Below are 20,249 nucleotides of genomic sequence, written 5' to 3' on the forward strand. Positions count from 1 at the left end.
TCACTGAGCTATGCCTTTGGACAAAAGGAGGCCACCAAACTTGGCTTTTGCAGGAGTTCCTGCTCCAGGAACTCCTGGGGTGTTTGGGGATAAATGATGTCCATTGATGGGGAACAGTGGTCCTTTGGAATTCTCCTGGCTGTGCACATCGATGTGCTGCTGTGCCACACCGTGCCCGGTGGGCTCCATCTTGTGCCCAGGCTGTGTGGCAGTGACAGCATACCTGTGCCCCCAGGAGTCTGTGACTGCCACATTTGTGGCTGTGACTTGGGGGAGGAATGGCATCCTAGGGACAGGGGACAGGGAAGTCCTAGCTGCCTGCAGCCTCCCCCATCTCTCAATGTCCTCAGAGCCCAGGTAAGCATCCAAGATGCCCACCTGTTCCAGAAGAGGTCACTGTCCTGCCCTGTCTCGGCTCCCCATGGTTTCAGGACAAATCTGAGATTTGGAGTCAGGCAGACAGACTGAGCGTTGAGGCCCAGTCTACTCCCTACAGAGTCATCAGAGTACATGGAGCCCTGGCTCCTCAAACACACTGACATGGGTAAGGTCCCTGTGACCAGATCTCACCATCCTAATGCTGAGAGAAGGAGTAAGCAGCAGAACTAAATACAGCCCCGTTGCCCTTTTGTAATTTTATACAAGCACAGAGCAAACTCTAAGGCAATTATCAGGGACACATGTGTCGGGTGATTACAGTAGTGAAGGCGCATGATGAGGGGGAGGCTCACATTAAGTGCCAAAAGAGGCTAGTCACATCCGCTTCTAGAACTTCCCTACAAGCCCTTTTTGCATGGGTCCCTGTGTGCATGGGTCCTTCCTCCCTGTCCTCATAGAAAGGTCAATGCTGCCTCCATCGCCTCAGAGGCCACAGCACCTAAAGTTTGGGAAGGGAACCATGGTCAGAGACCACTCGCTTCCCTTGGCCAGCGCCCTATTGGAGGGTGCCAGCTGCAGGTGGACGCTTTCCCTGTCTTTCTGAGCATGTGCCTGGGAGGGCTGTCCTGAAATCCTGGCCAGCTTCTTCCTGTGAATGCGTTTGTTTTTAAGGACTCCCGTCCTGGCCACTGTGCAGGTGCATCTCAGAGTACTTTGTGCAGCATGTCCTGTCGCTGGGCCCTGTTAAGGTGTGTCTCACTGTCGGGTGTAGAAGTCAGGTTGAAAACATAGCTCTGTGCAAAATCAGTGACAGACAGCAAGAACGGATATTCGTTCCTCTTGTGTGTTTCACTGGGGACACTGGGAACCGCACTGAGAGAACCGAGGTCATGAGCGATTTTGATGGAAGGTCCTGGGTGCTTCCTCGTCGGGTGTGACTGACGCTCACAGGGAGGTGGATAAAATGTCGGACACCCAGGGCCTTCCTGGATCTCTTTCTCCCCCTGAGTCTCTTTGGGTTTTTTTTGTTTTTTTGTTTTGTTTTGTTTTTTTGAGACAGGATCTCACTCTGTCACCCAGGCTGGAGTGCAGTGGTGCAGTCATGGCTCACTGCAGCCTCGACCTCCTGGCCACGAGTGATTCTCCGGCCTGAGCCTCCCAAGTAGCGAGAACCACAAATGCAATGCACACCACCATACCTGGCCAATTTTTGTTTTTTTGTTTGTTTGTTTTTGTTTTGTAGAAATGAGGTTTTGTCATGTTGCCCAGGCTAGTCTTTTTAAAAATAGTGGCAAAATAGGCCAGGTGTGGTGGCTCACGCCTGTAACTTCAGCACTTTGGGAGGCCGAGGTGGGCGGATCATTTGAGGCCAGAAGTTTGAGACCAGGCTGGCCAACATGGTGAAACCCCGTCTCTACTAAAAGTACAAAAATTAGCAGGGCATGGTGGTGGGCGCCTGTAGTCCCAGCTACTCAGGAGGCTGAGGCAGGAGAATCGTTTGAAGCCGGGAGGCGGAGATTGCAGTGAACCGAGATCACGCCATTGCACTCCACCCTGGGTGACAGAGCAAGACTTTGTCTCAAAAAAAATTTAAAAATGAAGTAAAATAGTGGCAAAATATATGTAACATGTAATTTACCACCTTAGAACCATTTTGAAGTGCACAGTCCCGTGGCATTCAGTGGAATACATTTGAGTGCTGTGTAGCCATCACCACCATCCATCTCCAGAACCTTCTCATCTTGTGAAACCAAAACTGTGTCCCCATTGAACCCTCACTCCCCATTCTCTCCACCAGCCCCCGGCACCCCCCATTCTACTTTCTGTGTCCATGAATCTGATGGCTCTCGGGCCCTCGCATGGCTGGGATCACACAGTCTGTGTTCTATTGTGTCTGGCATATCTCACTGAGCAGTGTCCCCAAGGTTCACCCGTGGTGTAGCCTGTGTCAGAATTTGCTTCCTTTTTTCTTTTTTGGATACAGAGTCTCACTCTGTCACCCAGGCTGGAGTGCAATGGTGCGATCTCGGCTCACTGCAACCTCTGCCTCCTGGGTTCAAGCGATTCTCCTGCCTCAGCCTCTCCGGTAGCTGGGATTACTGGTGCCCACCACATTCAGCTAGTTTTTGAATTTTTAGTAAAGACGAGGTTTCACCATGTTGGCCATGCTGGTCCCGAACTCCCGAACTCCGGAACTCCACCCACCTTGGCCTCTCAAAGTGCTGGGATTACAGGTGTGAGCCACCACGCCCGGCCCAGAGTTTACTTCCTGATGGAGGCTAAACGGCGTTCCATTGTGTGTTTGGACCACCCTGTGTCTCTCCATTATTCTGTGGAGGGACCCTTGGGCTGCTGTGAACGGTGCCACTGTGAACACGGGTGTGCAAACGTCTCCCCGAGTGGCTGCTGTCTATCCGTGCGGGGCAGACCCACGAGTGGGATTGCTGGATCTGCCTGAATCTCTGACCACAGTGCTGCCCCAGCCCATTCCCGTCTTCCTCACTGTCTGGCGTCAGGAGTTCTCACGTGGCCTGCCGAGGCGCGGTGTGCGTTGAATGGCGTGGCTGTGGTTCTTGGAGGGTAGCTTGTGACCTCGTGACTCTGCTGTCTCTCTCTCTGCCCCTCTCGCCTGGTCCAGGTCGCCTTTTGCTGCTGGTGCCAACAAGGACTCACTCTCGGCCTTCGAGTACCCGGGGCCCAAGCGGAAGCTCTACAGTGCCGTGCCCGGGAGGCTCTTCGTCGCCGTCAAGCCATACCAACCCCAAGTCGATGGCGAGATCCCCCTTCACCGTGGCGACAGGGTCAAAGGTCAGTGTCTGCTGGTTGTCCTCTGCTCCTGGAGTGAGGTCAGGCTGGGGCTTTTCAGCCAGCCTGCTGTGGGGACGATGTCCAAGGCACTGCTTCTCCATGGAAAGTACAGACCCCTGGAAGGACAGGAATGGGGAACAGAGTGACGGTCCCAGATCCTTTCCCTCACTCTCCAGGAAGCTGCTGCGGCATCCTCAGTGCTGGGTCTCAGGGATCGATGAGGACACGCCCATCGGGAATGAGATTCCACTTGAGAAGTGCAGTGGGGGAGCCAGATGAGGGCGCTGAAGAGCAGAACACCTTTCCATCTGGAATCCCCTAAGTCTGAAGTGTCGGGGCGGGCCCTGGCATGGGTCAGCTTTGGGGTCTCCAGGTAGATGGTCCGGTGTGACCTGAGGCCTGGGGCCTGCAGTGTTCAAAGGAAGGAAGTCTACCAGCTTGGAAGGAAAGATTCTCAAAGTAGAATCCTGGGAACCAGCGTTGAGAAGCCTCTGGGGGGGCCATTGTCAACACCGGGTCAAGGGGTTAGACGTTGTTCCTGGGGTACTGGGGAGCCAGCGATAGTTTCTGCCCAGGGGAAATCAGGTGTGTGAGGTACTGCAGGAAGATAAAAGTAGGGTTGGAGGGAAGTTGGCAGTGGTGGCATCTGAGGCACGCAGCAGAAGCAACATGGCAGGTGTGGGCTGCAGGGGTTGTGTGGGGTGGTAGGGAACTCACTGGGTGCAGTAAGAAAGGCCCAGCACACGTGGCCAGCACACCCAGGCCCTGACGTTGGAGGGCGGGCTTCCAGAAGATGCGTGGCACGGGTGGAAGGTGTGGCCCTTAGGGGTCAGTAGGCCCAGTTCAAATCCTGCCCTCCTCAGCTGGCTGCCGCCTGGCCCCCAGCAGGTAATTGACTCAGTTCCTTTCTCCATGCTGCACACTGATCAGGTCAGCTTGACCTGGGTTACTGGAACATTCTAATGACGGCAGAGTCCCGCCCTCATGCCTGATGGCCGGTGTTCCTGCTGCACACATATTTCATCATTTGATAGCATCAAACAAGTCCCTGGAGCTCTATTCATTTTTTTCAGTCATTTTTCTTTACATTAGATCATTTCTATTGGTTATTGTTTAAGTTCACTTACCCTTTGCTTTGAAATGTCCCTTTAGCTGTTAAGTCCATCTTTTGAGTTTTATAATTTCAGAAATTATGTTTGCTAGCTTTTCCAGGTATCTATTTTTATTGTTGCCTTTTATTTGCCAAGACCTCCTATTACTCTGTTGAGTTTTTTTATTCATTAAAAACTTGTTTTAGGGCCGGGCGCGGTGGCTCAAGCCTGTAATCTCAGCACTTTGGGAGGCCGAGACAGGCGGATCACAAGGTCAGGAGATCAAGACTGGCTAACACGGTGAAACCCCGTCTCCACTAAAAAATACAAAAAATTAGCCGGGCGAGGTGGCGGGCGCCTGTAGTCCCAGCTACTCAGGAGGCTGAGGCAGGAGAATGGTGTAAACCCGGGAGGCAGAGCTTGCAGTGAGCTGAGATCCGGCCACTGCGCTCCAGCCTGGGCGACAGAACGAGACTCCGTCTCAAAAAAAAAAAAAAAAAAAAAAAAAACTTGTTTTTTGGCCGGGCGCGGTGGCTCAAGCCTGTAATCCCAGCACTTTGGGAGGCCGAGGCGGGCGGATCACGAAGTCAGGAGATCGAGACCATCCTGGCTAACACAGTGAAACCCCGTCTCTACTAAAAAATACAAAAAACTAGCTGGGCGAGGTGGCGGTTACCTGTAGTCCCAGCTACTCGGGAGGCTGAGGCAGGAGAATGGTGTAAGCCCGGGAGATGGAGCTTGCAGTGAGCTGAGATCCGGCCACTGCACTCCAGCCTGGGTGACAGAGCGAGACTCCGTCTCAAAAAAAAAAAAAAAAAAAACTTGTTTTTTGGCCGGGCGCGGTGGCTCAAGCCTGTAATCCCAGCACTTTGGGAGGCCGAGGCGGGTGGATCACGAAGTCAGGAGATCGAGACCATCCTGGCTAACACGGTGAAACCCCGTCTCTACTAAAAAATACAAAAAACTAGCTGGGCGAGGTGGCGGGCACCTGTAGTCCCAGCTACTCGGGAGGCTGAGGCAGGAGAATGGCGTAAGCCCGGGAGACGGAGCTTGCAGTGAGCTGAGATCCGGCCACTGCACTCCAGCCTGGGCGACAGAGCGAGACTCCGTCTCAAAAAAAAAAAAAAAAAAACTTGTTTTTTTGTTTTGTTTTTACAACATTGTAGATTGGTAATTGTCACTTTGAAATCCCTCACACTTACCCCATGAACTTGGCTGTCTCTCTGAGGACCAGTGCTGAGAGCCACCTTCCCTCCTCCCCACTGAGGCCAGCCCTGAGATGTCGGGTAATAGGGATGTCAAGGCCCCACAGGTGGGGAGCAAGAGGGGCCATCTGTGCAGGGATCAGGGCCAATGCTGGCCTTGTTAGCAACCCCATTCTAGGAAGTGAGAGCCGAGGTTCCTAGTTAGAGAATGTTTTCTGACCAGTCTGCACACTCAGGGCCACCCCCCAGGCCCAAGTGGGAGCCAAGGAGGTTCACTGTCCCTCCAGAGCGGGAAGGGATACATGCTCCTCCTGTCCAGGCCTGTCCCCGTTGTAGAAAGGAGAAGCCTGGGGCTCAGGGGTTGGAGGGTGGGAGCTGCTCCTCTGTGAGTCCTGCTTGGAGCTCACTGATGCCCAGGGAGGAGGCTGGGGTGTGGCTGGCAGTTCCTGTAGGGCAGCCAGGTTAGTCCTGGACTTGCAAAGGGGCAGAGAGGCCTGTAAAGATGAACCTGGAGCCTGGGGCTAGGCATCTGTGGACTCACTCAGGAATACCGACCCATGCTCCAGGAGGGGCAGAGCTGCAGACAGGCTCCCATGCTGTGAACTTGGCAGCATCCCCAGTCCCCCAGACATAGAGCAGAGGCCCATGGGAGTGGGCACTGAACAGCTGAGAGTTCCTCGGAAGGAACCTGAGTTTGCAGCATGGATGAGTAGGAGGTCAAGGGAGAGGGGGAGCCAGCGATGAGCCCATCAGTGGGCCCGAGTCTCCCACAGGCCAGCAGTGGCAGGCAGACTTGAGGACCCAGGACTCGCAGGGGTTGTGGGACCTGGCAGGCAAATCCACATCTCACACCTTGATTCCCGGCAGCTCTGGTGGCCTTCAACTGTCCAACTCCCTGGGTTTGATAAAATGATCCAACAAAGGAAAGAAGAGAGGTCACGTGACTCCTGTCCAGACCCCAGGACTGGGCTTCCTTGGCCCCTCTGCCCCTCCCCAGCACACTGGAGCCCAGCAGCACCTCCTCAAACACGACCAGACGGGAACCCGCCCCTCGCAGGAGTGTGGGGCGTGTGGGGAGCTGGGCCTGTCTCCCAGGGAGAACAGAAATGACGGAGCTTGGTTCCAAAACTCACACTTCAAAGGATCGATGGCAAAGGACTGCTGTTCTGAAAAGAGATTCGAGTGGGCCGCGCAGGCCATTTGCACACAATTGGCGCGGAGCCCCTTCCTGCTGCCAGCGGCGCCGCTCTTCCTTCCTGCCGAGCTGTCGGTGCCTCCCGCCCTTCACGGGGTGGCCCGCGCATCCTTGCTGCCTGCATGGCAGTGCTTAGAGGCGGGCGGGTCGAGCTGATCCACTGCCTGCAGAGCCCAGGCCCTTTGGAGGAATTCTGTCCCCTTGACATCAAGGGAACAACCATTGTGGGCAGGAAACCCAGCTGCCTGGCTGGCAGGGGCAGGTCTGGGAGGGTTTCCAGAGAAACCAAACTCATTTTTTGCAGTGGAAGTCGGGCCCGGGCAGCAGGCAGGCAGGGTGGCTGTGACAGGTCCCAGGGTGGCCCTGGGGTCCTGCTGATAACATTGCTACTCTTGGCTCTTTCAGAAGGCTAATTTACATCTCCTCCATGCAGTCCCATTTGGGAAGGGGTGGACGTTCCCAGTAGACAGTTGGATATCATGTACCTGGGAAAACATACCCAGCATTTTTCTCCTAAAATAAGGGGTGCCCAAGAATAGGTATGTACATGTTCTGATTCCCCCACTGACCCTCCTTTTTTCTCTTTTCTTTTTTTTTAATTCAAGGGCTCTTCTTTGTCCTTCACTGTGCCTGGCACATTCTTCCCTCCACCCCTGATAGTTCTTTATGCGAAATCTGGCATCAGGTCCCTGAGCCAGAGGCCTGTCCAAGCTGTGTACCCTGAGACAGAGCCCTGTCCAAGCTGTGTACCTGGGTGCAGTGTCTCAGCCTCTCTTCCCAAAGTGCCTGCATCTGAGACATGAGGGGAGTTTGTTAAATGTGCAGATCTCCTGACCATCCATCCCTACATCTGTAGAATTGTGTCTCCAAGGACACAGCCTAGGAATCTGAATAGTTAACGAGCTCCTCAGGTGATTTTGCAGCATTCCTGACTGTGACGGATTGTAGACCCTCTGCAGGCAGGACTATGTTTTCTTCTTGTTTCCCAAGCATGTGACACAGTGCTTGGAATGGGACAGATGATGGATGGATGAAATGGCTGGATGGGTGGGTGGGTGGGTGGATGAATGAGCAGGCGTGCAGGCAGATGGACGATGGGCAGGCATGCAGGCAGATGGACAGATGGATGGACGGATGGATGGAGAGGCAGATGGATAGGCAGATGGGTGGGTGGATAGGCAGATGAATTGATGAATGGGTGGACAGGTGGATAGATGAATGGGTAGATGGATAGATGGATGGGTGGATGGGTAGATGGGAAGATGGATGAATCGGTGGGTGGGTGGGTGGATGGATGGATGAATGGATAGATCAATGGAAGGGTAGATGGGAAGATGGATGAATGTGTGGATGGATGGATGGATGGATGGATGGATGGATGGATGGATGGATAGATAGATGGATAGATGGGTAGATAGATGAATGGGTAGATGGATAGATGAATGGATGGATAGGTAGATGGATGGATGGATGGATGGATAAATGGTTGGATGGGTAGATTGGAAGATGGATGAATGGGTAGATGGATAGATGGATGGATGGGTAGATGGATAGATGGATGGATGGGTAGATGGATGAATGGGTGGATGGGTAGGTGGGAAGATGGATGAATGGGTGGGTGGATGGATGGATTCATGGATGGATAGATGGATGGATGGGTGGATGGGCAGATGGAAAGATGGATGAATGGATAGATGGATGGATAGGCTGATGGATAGATGGGTGGATGAGTAGATGGGAAGATAGATGAATGGGTGAGTGGATGGATGGATGGATGGGTGGGTGAGTAGATGTGAAGTTAGGTGAATGGGTGGATGGGTAGATGGGAAGATGGATGAATGGGTAAATGGATGGATGGATGGGTGGATGGATGGATGGGTAAATGGATGGATGGGTGGAAATGTGGTTGAGTTTGATGGGTGGATGGATGGGTAGATGGATGGATGGGTGGGTGGGTAGATGGGAAATTGGATGAATGGGTAGATGGATAGATGGATGGATAGGTAGATGGATGGATGGGTGGATGGGTAAATGGGAAGATAGATGAATGGGTGGGTGGATGGGCGGATGGATGGATGGATGGATGGATGGATGGATGGATGGATGGATGGATGGGTAAATGGATGGATGGGTGGAAATGTGATTGAGTTTGATGGGTGGATGGGTAATGGATGGAGGGGTAGATGGATGGATGGGTAGGTGGGAGGATGAATGGATGGATGGATGGATGGATGGATGGATACATGGTTGAGTTTGGTAGGTGGATGAATGAATGGATAGATGGGTAGTTGGATAGGTGGTGAGTGAATGAGTGCATGGCAGCATGAAAGAATGACAGAGCTTTCTAAACAGCAGTGTGTGTTTTGTCCCATACTCTCACCTCCATGCTTCCATCCTGGTTTTCCTCTGCTCAGAAAGCAGCTATCCCTGTGTTTTCCCGTCAGCTCCTCCTCCAGGATTCGGCTGCCATGTCCCTTCCTCTGGGAGTGTCCCCGCTCCCACCTGCCATGCTCCATCTCTACTTTTTGGCTCAGGCCACACAGGCCTCTGATGCAGAGTGTAGCACAGTGAGCGTGGTCATTTTAGGGGTTCATTTAACAGATGCACAATGAACCCCTGAGGGTTCCTGGCCATGGGTGAGGCCTAGGGAAACAATGATGATTGACCCTGCTTGCTGGAAGCCCCCATTCTGGCAAGCAAAAAACAAAACCCACGACATCGCATTGCCAATGCTGGGGGGTGGGGGCATGAGGGACGCCCACGTTTTTGCTCTCTGATATTAGGTGGTGGACAGTGAGGCCATCTTCCTCTTCTGAAGCTCCTCCAGGTGTCTGCCCAACTCCTGCACCATCTTTGTGACCCCAGAGCCCAGCACAGTCCCTGGCCCAAGTAAGTCCTGGGTCAATTTAAGCAGAAGGATATGCGTATTCAAGAACACCATGCATGGCTTGAAAGTAAAGATGGCCCAGAGGTACATTAGAAACCAGGGAGTTGGGTACAGAACAGGAGAAATGCTGGGTCTTAGCTCCTCCCTCCTCCGCAGTGACCTGGCGGGTCTCTGTACCCACGCTGGGGTCGAGGGGAAGAAGGTGGAGCGTAGCAGTGGGGTCGGAGCCACCCCTGCCCCAGCTCATCCAGTACAGGGAATCACTGCTGCTTTCCAGTTTGCAAGAGAGCTGCTGAGGCAGGGAGCGGCCCACTGTGGTGGCCGTGGTGAGGATGGCAGGGCTGGCTCTTCTCCAACCAGCTGATGCCCACTGTGGCCTCAGGGAGCATTTGGGGCCCATAGAGAGATCTGCAGTTGGTTCTCACAGGTGCCTTAAAGCCTCTGTGTTGGAGCAGACATGATGTTGAGGATGGACCTTCCTTCTAGCCAGGTTTCCCAGGGCCCCCATCCATGTCGTATATGCTCCTCCCCGTGTCCTCATGCCCTGGGTGCAGCGCCTTCACCTGCTCTCCACCCACCATTCAAAGTGCGGCCTCTTCCTGCAGCGCTTGCCCGAGTCTCGCCGCGCCCCCTCCTTGCTTCAGTAGTCTTCCTCTTGCCCCTCGGTTTGGCTGGAACTGTTCTCATCTGATCCTCTGTGGTAGAGTCAGTCCTATCACACCGTGGCTCCCCTGGAACTCTGGGGCTCCAGGGACAGGGTCCTTGACAATTTTTCCAGCCGGAGCACCCAAGGGCAAGGCAGGACTCCAGACTCCAGAATTCACCTGGTCGCCTGGTCAGAATTCACCCTATTGTTCTGCATGGAGGAGGTGGGGCCACAGAGAGCGCAGGAGACCCCGGGGGGCCTCAGCATCCCAGTGATGGGGCCAAGTCTCTGGCCTCCCAGCCCAGTGCTCGCTCTTGTACTGCTGGATGGAGGGGACTTCGGAAGGGACTTCCTCTTCTCCTCCACCTCTTCTTACCCGGGGTGTGGAATCTTTACTTTTGAATGAATTGCATCAGCAAACAATGGGGTAGCCAAGTCCAGCCCCTTTCTCACTATATGAGGAACACCCATTCCTACCTGGACGCAGATGTTCTGTCAGGGAGGCACTCAAGGCACAGACCCCTCTCTTGCTCCCCATTCTCTGAAGAGGACCAGCAGGTACCATTTGCACAACCAGAAACCCGGAAGGGGCCCCTCCTGCATTCCCCTGCACCCTCGGCCCAGATCCTGCTGTTTCTACGCCCCTGATGCGAAGTCTCCCCGTGCTGGGGGGCCCCTCGCAGCACATCACCTCTGCCTCCTTGTACGAGCCTGCTGGAAACAGCCTTTTGTATTTTTGGTTGGTCTTATAATAACGATAACACATCCCGAAGTGCATACTGGATGGAGATCAAATCTGGACCTAAAAGGCATGATTCTCCCAGAGAGGGGAGTTTGGAAGGAAAGTCAGGCAAGAGTGTTGAGTCCTCATTCCACACTGGGCTCACGTGCCTCTGATTCACGCATAGCAATGCTTATGAGCTAGATAGCATTGTCATGCTCTGATAAATGAGGAAACTGAGGCACAGAGAGACTGAGAAGTTTCCCCAAGCACCGCATAGCCAAGATGGGGCACAGCTTCCGTGGAAGAAGATACAGTCTCTGCCTATTGCTGTTCCCTTCTCCCCAGGCCCATACAAAACAGCAGAATGACCTCACAGCCATGAAGGAAGGAGAGCGTGGGTATCTTTGTGGGCATTGGCTCCTAGCGGCACAGCAGCAAGTCCTTGGCCTCGCTTTGCAGCCCGGGGTACTGCTCTGAGATGACTCTCTCAGGTCCAGGGTTCTGCTGGGAAACGGGGGGGCATATCCCGGTCAGCTGGGCTGAGAGGAGCCCACAGGCCCCGCATCGAGTTTTGGAGGAGATGCTTCAGGCAGTGATGATTGTCCTGGTCACCTGGGATGCGGCTGATAGGTTTCCGTTACGTCATTTCTTCAGGTTCTTAGGAACTTATAAAGTGGGGTTTTCAGTTCCATTAACTTTGAAAAATCATGGGCTGAGTGGTTCTCTGTCTGGCCTTTGAGTTAACATGAGGGCTAGAGAAAAACACTTCTGGGGCCATGATTCCTCTTTCAGCAGGGCCAGTGCCTTTGGATCCTGAGTAATTTAAAAGAAGGTAAAGATGTGGAGAGATCAGATTGTTTTCTCCTAAGTAAGATACAGACCGGCTCAGTGGCTCACCCCGGTAATCCCAAACACTTTGGGAGGCGGAGGCAGGCGGATTGTTTGAGCTTAGGGGTTTGAAACCAGCCTGGGCAACATGGTGAGACCCTGTCTCTAAAAAAGTAATAATAATCAGTGAGGTGTAGTGGTACATGTCTGTCATCCCAGCTACTCAGGAGGCTGAGGTGGGAGGATTGCTTAAGCCTGGGAGGTCAAGGCTGCAGTGAGCTGTGATGGTGCCACTGCACTTCAGCCTGGGTGACAAAGCAAGACCCTGCCTCTAAAAAAAAAAAAAAAAAAAAAAATCCTAAGATATAGATTTTCCTTCCTCACTTTGCCACTGCAGGCTTTGCAAGCTTTATGACAGAAATAGTTATCACAATGGGGCCGTGGGGACCGGTGGGGTCCTTGTAACCTTCCCCCTACCCTCTAGTGTCGTTGGGCTTATGTCCCTCACCCATGCTCAGCAGTTGAGTTTAAAAACAAACATGCTTTATTCTTCCAGCGGATGTTCATTGAGGGCCTACTGTGCACCCAGCACACGGCCCGGGGAGGGGTGCCTGTGTCTGGACTCAGCAACTTCCACCCTGGCTGGGGTGGCCGTGTCTGCCCAGCGGTGTACGTGGTCCCCAGGACAAGGTCACTGTGTGGCCACCATCCCTTCTCTCCTGGGGAATTGGTTTCTTTCAACCGCAAGCCAGAAAGAAACCTGCAGTCCTTGCCAGCAACCACGTAATGAATAGCTTCCTGATTAATAAGCCAGCAGGCCGGTGCGCCGGGCCTCCAAGGGGCTGGTGCTGACTGTGTGAGGTTTTCAATGCAGTCCCTTCCATTTTAAGTGAAGATAATTCCATGTCCACACCATTGTCAGACGATTCGTAAGCTACTCGCCCATCCACTGCTGTGATTTCTTTTTCTTTTCTTTTCTTTTTTTTTTTTTTGTGAGATGGAGTCTCACTCTGTCACCCAGGCTGGAGTGCAGTGACACGATCTCGGCTCACTGCAACTTCCATCTTCCAGGTTCAAGTAATTCTCCTGCCTCAGCCTCCCGAGTAGCTGAGATTACGGGCACGTGCCCCCATGCCCAGCTAATTTTTGTATTTTCAGTAGAGACAGGGTTTTGCTATGTTGGCCAGGCTGGTCTTGAACTTCTGACCTCAGATGGTCCACCCGCCTCGGTCCCCCAAAGTGCTGGGATTACAGGCATGAGCCACCGCACCCGGCCCTCTGCTGTGATTTCTCCTTCCCCACACTTGTTTAAAAGATCTAGACATAGCCGAGCAGGTGGATTTTCTTTCTTCTAGGCCTTCTGCCTCCAGTTCTTGCCCAGGTTAGGAGGGGAAGGTATGACGTCATCATTTCCTCCCTGCTTTGTGGCAGTGCCCCCTGACTCTACTTTTATATCTGAAATCATTGGTGGTAAGGACAGCCAGGCACCACTGTTCCATCTCATGTACAACACTGAGAGATGCTGCAGGGCTGCCGTGCACATCCATTTGTATGACGTAGTGTCAAATACGTAAACAGGCAAACATGTCAGCGCTGCATTCCTGTCTCATCACCTGAGGGGCAGAGGACACCTGTGGGCTGCAGTGGCGATGCCTCGACGCCTCTTATCAGTGTCAGTGCTGAAGGAAGTGCAGTCACACCAGAGCCACTTGCTCTGCCGGCCTGGTCAAGGGTGCACTGATTCTCCTGCCTCTGCCTAGCCCCTCTCATCCTGTTCACCCTCAGGCCCTCCACGTCCCCCGTGCTAACGCCTCTCTCTTTTTGTCGTCTCTAGTTCTGAGCATCGGCGAAGGGGGCTTCTGGGAAGGCAGCGCCCGCGGCCACATCGGATGGTTTCCGGCGGAGTGCGTGGAGGAGGTCCAGTGTAAGCCCAGGGACAGCCAGGCAGGTAAGGCGGGTGCTCGTGGCCGCCCACCCTTGGTCCCGCGGGCCCATCTCAGGCCCGTGGTCGCTGTTGTCCGTGGCAAGATTCGGCCATTGCGTCGTAGAAGGAAACTGAGTTGCAAATTCAGGACTTTCTAGATCTTTGGAAACAGGTTGGTTGCTTTCATTCCTCTGGGCTTCATCCAAACCAGAAATTCCTTACAAGATGGTGTGGAAGCTTTTAGTTAAAAGGCTGCTCAGTACACGTCCCAGAAAACTTGGACCGTATGTTCTAGCCGTCAGAGAAAGACTTTGGGGGGTTGATTAGATTTCTTTTTCGATCTCTTCTATCGATGGCATAAAACAAGCAGCTTCCCATGTGCAGGCGAGACGCTCCCGTGCCACCCTGAGAACACATAGCAAACGCCTCCGTAAAAACTGCTCGAAAGAGTTCAGTGTTCCGACGGGAAGCCATTCCAGCATCTCTCTTAGAACCTCCAGATATAGCACTTGCTGAAAATCGTTTCAAAATTGATTGCCAAGAGAATGAATTGATTAAAATGTGAAGAGGAGACCACTTATATAAAATGGTACCAAGAGTGTGTGTGTGTGTGTGTGTGTGTGTGTGTGTGTGTGTGTGTGTGTGTGTGTATATATATATATACATGAAAGTGGGGGGAAAGTGAAGCCTTAAGTGTCTTATAAGAAGAAAGCAGTCTGCATGTGAACGGCGTCTGGCTTTTAGTAGAATCCCAGGCTCACAGAACATGTGTCAAGCAGCCACGGTCGCTGCGGCCACCAACCACGCACACCTTCTTGTGCGGAGCCTGCCCTCTCTGAGCTCTGCCCAAATGGGCCCACTGCCCTGTTTTTGAGGTTCCTAGTCTAGGGGCTCACTAGGTAGCCCTCCGCCATATGATCAGATCTACCAGGGCCAGCCAGGCCCTACAGACATGTGCTCTGGAAAGCAAGGAGGAGTCTGTCCTGGACGCGGCTGGCTTTGCAGTCTCTAGCAGGGGGGCTCAGCGGGTTCTCTGTCTGAGATTTTGGCTTCAACGGGGGCTCAGTTCGTGCAGCAGCTTCCCCGCTGATGAGTCCCTGCTCAGGCTTAGACACCAGACGGTATTGTGGGGTATCGAGGTAAGACATGTCCCAGACGTAGCCATGAAGGAAGCTGGGAATGTGCTCTGCTCGGAATTCGGCTGGCTGGGAGGGGATGTGTTTTTCTGGATGTGGCGGTGACAATGCTACCAACAAAACTGGTCTTCCCAAGAATGGGGTCTTACCCTGTTGTGTGCTACACAGCCAGTATCCAAAAGCAAAAGTGAGCTTCAGACAGCACAGGCTTCATTTGATGGCCATGGAACTGAGAAGCAGGAGCTTGGCTCACAGATCCATTTCTCAGCTCCCGAGAGCTGGGAAGTCACAGAGCTGGGGCCTCTGTAATGAAGGGATTGGGCATTAAATCAAGGGGAAGAATATTCGTGTCTTTTCTGGAAATGGGCAGGGAGCTTCTCAGAACCGGTATGCCACCTTCCTTTCTGTGCTTTTCTGGTTTCTTTCTGTTGTTGTCATGGTGATTGTCAACTATCCTGGTGCTGGTGGGAGGGTCATTTAGCATGGAAATCAGATTCTAATGAGGTTAGAGGTTCTTCAGAAGCCAAGTGAGCTGCCATCTTGGATCCCACAAGTCTTAGCCTTTTTGGTCACCAGGGGAAACTTCTTGACCTCAGGCATCCTGTTGCCTCAAGATAAGGAGAGTTGAACCAGGTAGGCCACACGGGCTTTACACTGGGTAGCAATCACACTGAGCACTGGCACAGGTGAGACCTCCAAGCCCTGCCATTGCCCGTTCATCCCTGGTCCATACCTACCCTCTCCTGCAAGCAACCTGCCTTTGCCTCACTTGTCTGAGAAGGGCCAGGCCCGGGAGCTCAGCTTGCCTCCCATGGTTGCTCAATGCCTTCCTTCTCCCTGTCCTCCAGTCCTCCTCTTCCTGGGCAGCCACCGCTCCTCCCTCTCCTGGGACTCACCTTCAGAGCCACGCTGGCTGCCCTCCCTCCACTCTTGTTGGAAGGACTCAACTGTGTCAGCACCAGGCTTTGCCGGCTATGCCACACGTGGATGGGACAGCCCTGGAGGGCTGCATAGGGGGATCATTTGAGCTTCGTGCTCTCTCCATCCTCCAGAGAGTAGTGGCCTCCTGTATAGTGTGCAGGAGGCAGCAGGGCAGCCGGAACAACCTGCCTGCCTTCTCTCTCCTGTGGGCTTTTCCTGCCCACCTGCCAGCATTGCCCTGTGTGCCCTAGAACGTATGACTTTCTGCAGCCCGGTTGACAGGGTACCCACCCAGGGCAGGTGGGCGAGTGGAGTCTGCCAGAAGATGCGCGTCCTGTTCAGGCAGCTTCCAGAGAGGCAGAGGTTTGTGTTTGTGTTCACTGTGGGAGGAGGTTATTGGGGTAAGACAGAGGTTTCTAGAAGGGTGATCTTGTTCCAGCTCACACTCCCAGGACGATGTCCTTGATAAAACCGTATTTTCTACCTGGGCTGATGCAGGTAGAAAACCGTATTTTCTCACTGGGCTAATGTTAGGGCATCACCCGGGCTGCATTCCATTCTGCGGTCTGGGAGAGAATTTGTTTCCTTGCCTTTCCAGCATCCTCGGCTCATGGCCCCTTCATCCATCTCCAAAGCCAGCACCTGTTGGTAGGGTCCTTCTTCCATTGCATCTCCCCAACCCTCCCTTCTGCCTCCTCTTCTTCCACTTTTAAGAACCTGTGTGATTATGGCCAGGTGCAGTGGCTCACACCTGTAATCCCAGCACTTTGGGAGGCCAAGGTGGGCAGATGGCTTGAGGTCAGGAGTTCGAGACCAGCCTGGCCAACGTGGCGAAACCCCGTCTCTACTAAAAATGCAAAAATTAGTTGGATATGGTGGCACACATCTGTAGTCCCAGCTACTTGGGAGGCTGAGGCAGGAAAATTGCTTGAACCTGGGAGGCAGAGGTTGCAGTGAGCCAAGATTGTACCACTGCACTCCAGCCTGGGCAACAGAGCAAGACTCCATCTTAAAAAAAAAAAAAAAAAAAAGGCCGGGCGCGGTGGCTCACGCCTGTAATCCCAGCACTTTGGGAGGCCGAGGCGGGCGGATCACAAGGTCAGGAGATCGAGACCACGGTGAAATCCCGTCTCTACTAAAAATACAAAAAATTAGCCGGGCGCGGTGGCGGGCGCCTGTAGTCCCAGCTACTCAGGAGGCTGAGGCAGGAGAATGGCGTAAACCCAGGAGGCGGAGCTTGCAGTGAGCCGAGATCGCGCCACTGCACTCCAGCCTGGGCGACAGAGCGAGACTCCGTCTCAAAAAAAAACAAAAAAAAAAAAAAAAGAAGAAAAAGAAAAAGAAGGAAAGGGAAAGGGAAAGGCAAAGGGAAGGAAAGGAACCTGTGTGATTAGATGGGCCCACCTTGCTAATCCAGGTCAAGTAAACTGATGGGCCGCCTTAATTCTGCCTGCAACCTTAATTCCCTTTTGCCTTAAGGGCACGTGTTCACAGGTTCTAGGAATTAGGACCTGGGCATCCTTGGGAGGGGCCATCTTTCTCCCTAACACAGATAACAAAAATGAACATCAGGACTCTCCTCTAACACAAAGGCTGTGGGTCAGGGAAGGAAGGTGTCTCTGTGACCTGGGGTGGAACGAGGTGCACTGAGGTCACAGCACAAAGGAGTTGAGGAGGGTGGGGAGGATTCCACAGTGGTTCCTGCTGGGTTCTGTTTGCCCTTGGGCGTTCTAAGATCGTGATTTAGCACCTTCTTTTGTATTATCTTCTTTTATAGAGGTGTGATTTACATACAGAGAAACACAAAGATTATAAGAAAAATCTAGTTCAATGCATCTTGACAAATGTATATACCCACATCTTTAACTGCAAATAAGATATTAAAACTTTCCTTCACAGGCCGGGTGCAGTGGCCCATGCCTGTAATCCTAGCACCTTGGGAAGCCGAAGCGGGTGAATCACTTGAGGTCAGGAGTTTGAGACCATCCTGGGCAAGATGGTGAAACCTGTCTCTACTAAAAATACAAAAATTAACTGGGTGTGATGGTGCATGCCTGTAATCCCAGCTACTTGGGAAGCCAAGGCACAAGAATCACCTGAACCTGGGAGGTGGAGGTTGCAGTGAGCCAAGATCACACCATTGCACTCCAGCCTGGATGACAAGAGCAAAACTCCGTCTCAAAAAATATATAAAATAATTTTTAAAAACACCTTTCCTTCACCCTAGGAAGTGATCTCAGACTGTCTTCAGCCATCCCTCCCCATACCACAACAGAAGCAAGTGCAATTCTGATTTCTACCGGTTTTGCCTATCGTTGGATTTCATGTAGATGGGACCCTGCAGCTTGAATTCTCGGGCCTAACTTCTTTCCCTCAGCCTAATGCCTGGGATATCAGCTATGTATTGCAGGACTCAGTGGTTTATAATTTTTTTTTTTCTAAGGCGGAGTCTCTGTTGCCCAGACTGGAGTGCAGTGGCATCATCTCAGCTCACTGCAACCTCCAACTCCAGGGTTCAAGTGATTCTCATGCCTCAGCCTCCCTAGTAGCTGGGATTACAGGCTCCCACCACCACACCTGGCTCATTTTTGTGTTTTTAATAAGGAGGGGATTTCACCATGTTGGCCAGACTGGTTTCGAACTCCTGACCTCAAGGGATCCACCTACCTCGACCTCCCAAAGTGCTGGGATTACAGGCATGATCCACTGTCTGGACAGCAGTTTATAAATGTTTATTGCTGGGTAGTGTTCTGTGATGTATTTACACCACAGTTTGATCATTCTGCTGATGATGGACATGTGGATTGCTTCTCAGTTTTGGCTAATATGAATGAAACCTGCTAAAAAAGGTTTTCGTGTGAGTCTTTCTAAGGGCATACATTTTTATTTCTCTAGGTAGAAAACTGCTGGGTTGTATGATAACATTTTCATTTTATAAGAAACTACCACACAGTTCTCCAAAGTGCTGTCCCATTTTGTTCTCCTACCAGCAGTGTGTGAGAGTTCCAGTTGCTCCACTTTCTCATCAACATTTGGCAATATCAGTCTGTTTAACTTTAGCTATTCTAATGGATATGAAATGATACCTTACTGTGGGTGTAATTTGCATTTTTCTGGTGATGATTATTAAGCGTCTCTTTGTGTGCTCATTTGCTCTACGTATTGCTTCTTTAAGTCTTTGGTTCATTTTTAATGGTGGTGTTCATCTTTTCCTTATTGGTTTGTAGGAGTTCTTTATATATTCTGTTTATCAGTCCTTTGTCAAATATATGCTGCATTTTTCCAAGCCTGTGACTTGCCTTTTCATTTTTCTAACTACAGTCATCTCTCAGTATACATGGGGATTAGTTCCAGGACACCACCCCCTCACACCATATACCAAAATCCACCTCAGGTCCCACAGTCAGCTCCATGGAACCTGTGTATGTGAAGTCAGCACTCTGTATATGCAGGTTTTATATCACACAGTGTGTTTTCAATCTACATTTAGTTGAAAAATCCACATGTAAGTAGACCCATGCAGTTCAAACCCATGTTGTTCAAGGGTCAACTGTATGTCTTTTAATGAGTAGAAGGGTTTTTAAAATTTTGAATCTAATCCAAATTATTCTTTTTTTCTTTCACGTCAGTGCTTTTGGTCACTTTTTTCTTTTGAGTCAGGGTCTTGCTTTGTCATCCAAGTGGGAATGCAGTGGTGCCGTCACAGCTCATTACATGCCTTGACTTCCCAGGCTCAAATGATTCTCCTGCCTTATTTTAAAATGTATTTTATTATTATATCTTTTTGTAGACACAAGTTGTCACTATGTTGTCCAGGCTGTTCTTGAACTCCTAGGCACAAGTAACCCTCCTGCCTTGGCCTCCCAAAGTGCTGGGATTGTAGGTGTGAGCCACCGTGCCTGGCCCTTCTTGTAGCTTTTTTGATGTTGAAAATTAGAAGACTTTGAATATACATAGAATCTGGAAGATGGCACAAAATGTTTTTAGATGTTCCCATCCAGCAAGCTCTTTCTACACAGTTGGCCTTGCTTGCATCCTTGGAAGCTGTTTCTCTTTTATGGAGCACCACTGCTTTATGTTGTAAAATGAACATTTAGTTGGTAAACCCCATTCATGAACATTAAGTGAAATAAGTGAGTGACTCACAGAATGAATAACTCAGTAAAGCAGTGGCTGCTCAGGACCTAGTGAATTCTCATTGCCTCATGACAGTCACTGGAGGTTTGGGGTAATAAACAGCAAAATCAAATGGTGGTCCTCATTGGTTGGTTTGTTGATTAGCTGGTCGACTGACTGGCTGGCTGGCTGACTGGCTGGCTGGCTGACTGACTGACTGGCTGGCTGGCTGGCTGGCTGGCTGGTTGGTTGGTTGGTTGGCTGGTTGGTTGGTTGATTAGCTGGCTGGCTGGCTGGCTGGCTGGTTGGTTGGTTGGTTGGTTGGCTGGTTGGCTGGTTGTTTGGTTGGCTGGTTGATTGGATGGATGGATGGATGGATGGATGGATGGA

The 20,249-nt window shown here is 51.9% G+C and overlaps 1 protein-coding gene across 18 annotated transcripts in view; it reads left to right on the forward strand.

The window, feature by feature from the left end:
* Window positions 1-20,249, forward strand: part of SHANK2 (SH3 and multiple ankyrin repeat domains 2) — a 671,410-nt gene that overhangs the window by 324,337 nt on the left and 326,824 nt on the right. For all 18 annotated transcript variants that reach the window (XM_077961772.1, XM_077961764.1, XM_077961763.1 and 15 more), the window contains 2 exons: window positions 3,017-3,186; window positions 13,597-13,710. In XM_077961772.1, coding sequence (XP_077817898.1) covers window positions 3,017-3,186; window positions 13,597-13,710 — 284 coding nt within the window. The remainder of the gene's footprint in view (window positions 1-3,016; window positions 3,187-13,596; window positions 13,711-20,249) is intronic.

Source organism: Macaca mulatta, chromosome 14, assembly GCF_049350105.2.
Source record: "Macaca mulatta isolate MMU2019108-1 chromosome 14, T2T-MMU8v2.0, whole genome shotgun sequence".
NCBI lineage: Eukaryota > Metazoa > Chordata > Mammalia > Primates > Cercopithecidae > Macaca > Macaca mulatta.